Source organism: Oculina patagonica, chromosome 8, assembly GCF_052425735.1.
Source record: "Oculina patagonica isolate OP01 chromosome 8, crgOcupat, whole genome shotgun sequence".
Classification (NCBI taxonomy): Eukaryota; Metazoa; Cnidaria; class Anthozoa; order Scleractinia; family Oculinidae; genus Oculina; species Oculina patagonica.
In genome coordinates, this window is record NC_135765.1 from 17058598 (window position 1) to 17067079 (window position 8482).

Consider the following 8482-nt stretch of genomic DNA (forward strand, 5'->3'; position numbering starts at 1 on the left):
CGGGCTCATCTTTTTTTGTCCGGTGTAATGACAGGATTTTGTATGCGCAATTTCTGCGATTGGAGTTTGCGATATTTTTCGGCTATGGATCTTTCTTGAGTAGTAGCAAGTAGTATTGAGTTGTTTAATAACTTCAATAACAGTGTTTTCAATGAGAATATTTTCACAAAATTAATGAACCAGAAAATAAGTGTGGAGCACCACTCTGAGGCTTTGCTAAATCTATATATTAACTGAATATGATCGAAGGAGCACCAGAAACCAGATATTTCCATTTTCGAGTTTTGAAGAACCGTTTTTCTTAGGCCAGAGCTCTAAAGTGTCATGTTAGGACAGTAACCATTTAAAGGTAAAGTAAATATTATCTAACTAGCAATTGATTGTATAAATAAAATTTTATGGTGTGTCTAAAACACAACTAAGAGGAAAATTAAAATGCTTTTTGTTATTTTCGCAGCTGGTCTGTCTACTGGAGCAGTGTCTGGCATTGTTATCGCCATTTTTGTGGTCATAATTCTTGCCTGCTTAGCTGTTTATGTTCTGTGTTTCAAAACCCAAGGTAAATCTTCCACCCCATTGTTAGAGATCAAAAGGTAGAGACGCCATGGCCATTCTGTGTTTATTTAGCATTAAAACTCATAAAATGTAGATGCTACACCAAGAGATTGTTTCGTCAAGTGCTGATATAAAAAACTTATGTTAATTATAAGGACTTAAACCAATAATGCCTGAAGCAAACAGTTTTCGGCCGAAAGCTAAGCTCGAGTAAAACTGCGATCGAGGATCCGATCAGATACAAACACAACCGAACATCATGTACTACCATGAATACTTGATTGTATTCAGCATTTATTCGAGAGGGTCCTGAAGGGGTAAAATGGGAACTGGGATTTGCCTATTTTTACTGGGATTTGCATATGTTTTTACTGGGAAAATGGGATTTGGGTCACTGGGACTGGGATTCACAACCAGAAAATGGGAATGGGAAGCACGTCAGTACACGAAAAAAAACATATATTTCAGGCTCAATAATATTCCTCAAGGCATAGTTACAATGTTGAAAACTCTGAAACGAAACCAACGCCTGCACGCAAGTGTCTTTCAAGTGGCGGTCAATTTTCCTGTCAGTGATTTAGTTACTGAGCGGAACAGCTATGACTGAGCAAGCTCAAACTAGCGTAATCCAATATGGGCGAAACACATCCTTGTACCCAGGGTCTTCGTTCCCTTTGAACAGCGATCTGGAAACGAGCGAGCCTGGAAGGTTCTGATTGGAAGTTTAAAAATATCGGACTTCCGGTTGAATTGCACATGCTTAGCTTTAAAAACCATGACTCAACGATTTTCTTGGTGTTTACTTCCGGCCATTTAAAAAACCAATCAAAATCAATCTTGCAACGGAGCTCCTGAGAGTCGCTCGTGTCGTCAAGATTGCGCAGTATGGAACGAAGACTCGAGGTACGAGATTGGACGAAACGTGACGGCCATTCCTCTACTAACCTAGTAACACACACGGAGACATTCCTCTGAACTGCTCACTCAAAGAACTGGAGAAAACGTTAATACGGATGTGTTGAGTTGAGAATTTCAGAAAACGAAAGGGAGTTCACCAATTTCAACTAGCAGAAATAAAAACAGGATTTAGGACAATGAAAACAACACAGTTACTGCACGTATAGTGCGTTTAATCCTTGATTTTTCATGCACTGGGATTTACCAAAAATTTAACTGCTGGGACTGGGATTTGAGCAAAAAATAGGCTGGGAAATGGGATTTAGGCAAAATTTTGGCTGGGAAATGGGATTTAGAACCCCCCCTTCAGGACCCTCATTCGACTAAGACTCGAAGACAAAGTAAAAAAAAAAAAAAGATAAAAGTAAAATAATAATAATGATTACAGCGCCTATAATAAAGCAACACCCTAACTACAGACTGTTATATACATGCCTTTGTTGTCAGGCCAGGGAGATTTCGGCATTTGATATTTTTAAAACGAAACAGAATATTCTTTCTTACATACTGAGTTGTTGAGAAGTAACTACTTAAAAAATTACTCAAAATAAGCATGCTATGTCTTTCGTTTTCTAGGAAGTTTAAAAGTTCAAAGGTAAGTCAATTATCTTATTAACATGCTTAAAAGGTTATTTTTTTTTTTTTTTTTTTTTTTTTTTTTTGCTTAAAAGGTTATACTAATCCCCGAATTGGGCTGAAAGGAGTTTTCTTAACTGAATATATATATATAACTTAAAAAGAGGCAAATTATTCATTTTTTTGTTTATCCGCCTGGGTGACGATGGAGTAATAATCAACGGTAATTTAGTCTATTACCACTGATGTTACTTTTCTTGTTCAGCACCGCCGCGGTAAAAACTTAAATCTCTTTTATTTCATCGGCAAACGCCATAAACTGTAGAACAACTGAAAAAATTTAGTGACGCTTTAACATAGCCAGAAATTCCGAACCACGACCGAACCGCGACCCCCCACGAAGCGTGACAATTGTGTTTGCATGTGCTCTCAGGTTTCTAAAAGAAAAATATATAGATATCGTATTTCAGTCGATCGCTGCAAAGACCGAGGTGCTTGAATTTCACTGTTCCGATAAAAATTTCTTCAGTTGTGGTGATAGTTTTGAATTGGAAAGGGTTTTGTAGCTTAGCGAAGTAAATTTCTTTCGGCTTTTTCCACTTGAAAATTTTACGAATGCTAACAAGGATCCGCCATACTAACCTTTGTATATTATGTCTTGTTTATGCAAACCACTGATCTTTGCTTTGGGTTGCTCTCTCTTGCTGAAGATTAGAATCTCCATTCCAATGCAGAACTTGAAGACCACATCCAATACTTTAGTTTTCGATAATTTTTGGTTCTCTTCGAGTTGAATTCATTGCGGCTTTTTGCTTTTTAAAACTCCCGAAATCTCGCAAAAATTGTCCGTCTTTGACTGCACACTTTCAAAATCGCTCGGATGAAACTCTTGACGAACGCGAGCTGTTTTCTTAACCGTATGTGTGTTTTCATCACAAAATCTAGCCACCATTTTGAAAAATAGTTCAAGCTGTTCTCCAGGCTCTTTTCGGCGTTTTTAGGGAAGAGTTAGAGCCTGGGACTTGAATTCCCCTGAGGGTTTTCGTGCTGCGTGACATATCGGTCACGGATCGAAAATGATTTTCGATCTGATTTACGGCGGCTCAAAACCGCTTGGAAAGGCTCCTAATTGTACGAAATCGGACCGGAGAAAACAGAAACGTATCAGTAGAGTTTCTACAGAGCTTATTTCAAGGAAATCTTCTTAGACAAGTGATAATATTTGCCAGATAATCTTTATTTTCTCGGCTGAAAGTTGGCTTGTCAGCGCCGGCGCTGGCGTGACTTGTTTTCTTGACAGCCGTGAGCCAATCAGCGCATTAGATATAATGACGTATGTCACGCCTGCTATGGTTCGGAATTTCTGGCTATGAAAACTGAATTGAGGCGCTCAATAAACTGAAATTCTCTCTTTTAATTTTCTTAGGTCTGGAAAACATAGTAGGAATGAACCGGATTCGACTCAATATGCGGTAAGAAAAATTTTAGACGGATGTGCAAATTTTGAAGCAGAATGTATTGTATATAAGTCGGATTCGAAGTTGCTAGCCATATGACATTTAGAGCCGACCTAGCATACAGCCTGGATAAGCCTCTCCAACCTCAGACATACTTCAAAAGCATCGAGGCTTGTAAAAAAACGAACTCTTGCAATGTTTGTGTCTTGAATTTTTAAGTTCAGTCTGATGGAGTGGAAGGTTATCACAGCTATCCACAATATTACAGCTACCCACCGGACTTCCCCTCTATATTTTGTAATAAAAGCTGGTCATAAAAAACATGTTGAAGCCATTCTAATCCGCAACACTGTCTTTGTGTTTACTACATAACATTTTTACAACCAGATAACGTGTGATGCGGCCTGATAATACTTTTTAATGGTGATTTATGTAATGGTCAATAGAAGTAAATAGTCTATCAATTTATTTTTCAGGTGACAAGTAGTGTTACAACGCAGTCAAGAAAATCTCTAAGAATTACCTACGTTTGACTCACTAAGAGAAAACACACTAAAAGGAGGAGGAAGAAAGAAAAAATAATAATAATTTGTTTTTAACTCAACATCCGATGCAAACGATGCAGTAACTTCGTAAAAAAGCCGCTAGAAATTGTGATGGAGTGAAGTGTTATTGTTTGAAAACATTAACTGCGGATTTTAAGAGAAAATGAAACCCACGAGTGTCTTAAGTATATCTTCGCTGTGAGAACAAACATGTAACGCTTGTCCTGACTTAAGTACCGGAAAAGCACTATAAAGTACCCCTTCCCCACCTTTTTAAACCCCCAACTCTTTTAAACGCACACGGCTAGAAGTTAGATTTTCTAATACCCCACCAACCTCTACTAGCCCGCCCTCTCCCTTGATGGTAAGTCACGTGACAAATTATGAAGAAGAAAACAAGGCACCTTTACGCCTTTCAAGGTATCCATCCACCACCGTGATTACTTACTGGTGCGGTTGTTACCGGTAATCTGTGAAAATATGTTAGCAAACAGTTTTAGTAGAGCTTTAATTTATGGTAATATTGCGTCAAAAATAATAAAACAGTTAACCTAGTTAAAGATTGTAACATGAGTTCGTGTTCGCTTTGTTAATCCTATGGTTCTGCCTATAACAGAATATTTTCACCAACAAACGTAAGTATCTAATTTTACCATAGAGACCTTATACAGCAAAAAGATGCTCTGCTATTAACGCTGTAGCAGCCTTTTCTTTATTTCTTTTTACTGATACTATTGCAATGACTTTTAGGCATTTTCAGCTTGTTTCGCTTGTTCTTAAAGATACCAATCCTCTAGGCGTGTATTCGACAATCTAAACTGCTATGTCATTTAAATACCAAGCCCCTTAAGATCATGTTGTAAACGTTTATAATTTATAAGGATTTGCACGCGTAACGCATTGGACATTATTCTAGGAGCTGAAGTTCAAAGGATTTATCAATAAAAATTGCACTTTCTTGCTGTTGTGGTGTATATTTTCAATTTGTTCAGTATCACAAGGATTTTGCAAGTTTTTCTTTCTGGTGTTCCATAATTGTCTTAAAATATCAGTAAAAGCAATAAGGAACTGCAGAGAGAAACTTGTTTAATGCCGTTTCCTTAATAACTTTGTCTTTTCCCGTCGTTGGCATCAGTTTTGGACCAAATCTCGGGAAGAAGCTTGTTAAAAGTAATGAAACAAGATACATGACAGGATTGGAAAAGTGAAGGAAACCCTAGTCAGAATATCATTATTTTAGATTTGTTATATACACAGTCAGGAGGCCATGACACTGTAAAATTCTGATGCTTATAAGCAGTTTTCAATAGACCATTTGCATTATGACGTAAGAGCGCAAAGACTTCTGGTAGCTGTAGTTAGGTTCGCGGGAAATTTTGAATCGTCATCAAGCCCGCTTGCCCAAGAAAATCGTGATAGAGGTAAAGAAAATTACTCTCACCGAAGAAGACGTCCATGTGGCTTCATTTAAAGGGCAAAAAGCAACCTCTCAGTATAAAACCAAGTCCGTTAAAATGAAAAAAAAGTTATGCAAGAAATTGTATATTTGCTGGGTTGCGTTTTGTAGTAAAGTTTCAACGAGTGTTTCCTCCAAGTCTCAGTCGCGCGGTTATTTAATTAAATTCCTAAAACTTTTGCTTGCCAGGTATTTTCAAATAATATACGAAGACGCGATATTTTACCCTTTCTAAACATAGGGGAGCACAGTACATGATGTCTACACTCGTAAAAATCTTTGAGGCTCACCTTTCGAGTCGCACAAGTAATCGTTCATCAACAAGATTATGGAAATAAAATTATATTTGCTCGCACGGCCCTCGCTCGGATTGAAACCACAACTGCTACTCGACGAGTTGACATTTCCAGTACAAAAACAAGAAAACTTCTTTGTTAAAGAATATTGCAATTACAGTTCTAATTTGACGAAAAAATACAATTTTAAGATAAAAACAAAATAATCTGTATTCAGCCTGCACAGGGAAGTTTTGATTGATCAGCTTGAAAATCCTTTATGATTGACCCTTCATGATTCATCGATGAAGATTGAACGAGGAAAATTATTTGACTCGTTTCTCTGTCTCACTGTAAAAATAAATTAAACTAACCGTCCCGCCGAGCAATCATGATATATGGCAAATTTTCAAAGCTTTTCAGTGAAGAATTAATTCACCTGCGAACGATGGAAGCGATCGTTTGTCGAACGTCTGAAAATAGATTAAGAACAAAGTCAATGGCTTGCCTTGCTTTCACTTGATTCCACACAAATTTAGTTACGGTATATCCTCGACTCGTCCTTTCAAGCAATCTGTTTCCAGTGTGATATTAAGCTTATAAAATTATTTACGAAGAGAAGTTGTCGGCCACGATGAATGAATTTCTACCAAGTCAACTCCGCCACACAACGTACATATTAAACTTACTTGAACACGAACAACATTTGTCTGTTTTGGTTAAAACACAGAACTCAGTCAATTTTAATTCCAAAGCTATCATCCTGTTTTCTATATTTTTGACAGGTAACTGAAAAAATAAAGTTTAAACAAATTTCGAAGCGACAAGAGAGTAAACTTCGCAGCTCAAACTTCTGATCAAATTAAAAGTCCTGGATGTCCACCTTGGCTGCCCTTAGCCAATCATAAGCCAGAAATGGTGTTTTCCCGCGAACCTAACTACAACTACCAGGGCCCGGTTGTTCGAAAGAGGGTTAACTCCTAACCTCGGGTTAAATCAACTTAACCTGCGGTTAAATTTTATCCGCAGGTTAGTTCTGTTGTTCGAAGGCAAGTTAACGTTAACCTCTGGGTAAACAGCGGGTTAAATTTAACCCACCTAGCTAGGTGGGTTAAATCGTTAACCTCGGATTAAATAGTAAAATTCAATAGTGAAAGTCAAACAAAACGGCAACACTCGACGTAATTATGCTTTGCAGCCGATGCATCATGTCTGGGAAGTCTTTCTTTGCCGCGAAGTTTCAATTTTTCACTTTTCGCGAACTTCGTGTACAGTCCTCATTTTCACGCCGACGGCATTTATCGCCACGGTAAATTCTTGCCATACGTCGTTCTGTTTTCGTTTGTCACGCTGTTCGTCAGTTTATTCTGTAAAATGATCAAGTTCTCATCTACTTTCTCCGTTAAAACGGCTATTTGGGTCGCGTTAAAGCCTTGTTTTCTCGCCTTGCGTGCAGGTGCCGGTGTCGCGGAAGCTTATTTTACCGCTGGCACGAAATAAAACAGACAAACAAAGAATATTATGGGATGCTATCCGCAGGTTAGCGCGCGTAACCCGGGGTTAACTAACCGGCCCGCTAAACGTGCTTTGAACAACACCATTTTATCCTCGGGTTAATAAACCTGCGATTAAGAAATTTAACCTCTGGTTTTGCTCTAACCCAAGGTTAATTTAACCCTCTTTCGAACAACCGGGCCCAGAAGTCTTTGCGCTTTTACGTCATAATGCAAATGGTCTATTGAGTGTCGTAAAACCAAAAGCAAAGTAATTACTCTGGCCAATAACAAAGGCCGACACAGACAATCCAGTGAGCCAATCAAAACTCAAAGCAAATACATGTCGCAGGCACGAAGCGCGGGACTGACGTGCGCGAGCGAGTCACGATTGGTTTTGGTTTTACTTCTGATTGGCTGAGAAAATGGCGCGATATTTTTAAACCAATCACTAAGCGTAGTAAGGCAAAACCAAAGCAAACGCAAATTATTTTCGACACTCAAGTGAAAACTGCTCTAAGTGATCTTTGAGTTTTGGAGTCCTGGGCTCGGAAAAAAGTTACAGTCTTTTGTAAACAATTTAATTTCGCTGCAAGGCATGATCTTTTTTCGTATTGAAGACAAATTGCTGAATTTCTTATTAGCTAGCGGCTATTCAAGCAAATATTAGTGCTTTATAAGTATTTTTGAATAAACCAATGGAATTATTTCATTCATTTAACATAGACTATTTTGTTCATTGTGTCTAGAAAAAGGTTACTTCATCTCAGTTTTTTTTATTTTAAACACAAAAGTAATAAGTAACATTTCACGTTAAACTTAAGTTACGAAGCAAACCATCGGCTTTATAGTTTGTTACTGAACTCAGTTTAACGTGGAATGTTATTACTTTTGTGTTTAAAAATAAAAAAAATCTAAGATGAAGGAACCTTTCTCCAGACTTAAGTTACGCGTGCGTGGTCAAATATTCGCGCATATTTTTGTATCAGGCCATTGTTAACGCAATGCGTTAATGTAAACAAGGAATTTTAAAAATGTTGCTTATAACTGCTTTCTCTCGCCTTTACGTCATTCGTCATCTTGCATACCTTAATCTTGCATCAATCCGGTTCGCTTTTCCGGCAGTGTTGATCGAGTGCCGTAACTAACTTGACTTTTTCCCTCTAAA

The 8482-nt window shown here is 37.9% G+C and overlaps 1 protein-coding gene across 1 annotated transcript in view; it reads left to right on the forward strand.

Annotated features, from left to right (window-relative positions):
- The window catches only part of LOC144662791 (hemicentin-1-like), a 76604-nt gene extending 72008 nt beyond the window's left edge, over nt 1-4596 (forward strand). Inside the window, exons 13-17 of the mRNA XM_078523718.1 lie at nt 458-559; nt 2089-2107; nt 3515-3560; nt 4022-4089; nt 4129-4596. Of these exons, the coding sequence (XP_078379844.1) occupies nt 458-559; nt 2089-2107; nt 3515-3560; nt 4022-4078 (224 nt within the window). The 3' untranslated portion in view covers nt 4079-4089; nt 4129-4596. The remainder of the gene's footprint in view (nt 1-457; nt 560-2088; nt 2108-3514; nt 3561-4021; nt 4090-4128) is intronic.
- The last annotated feature ends 3886 nt before the right edge of the window (nt 4597-8482 follow it).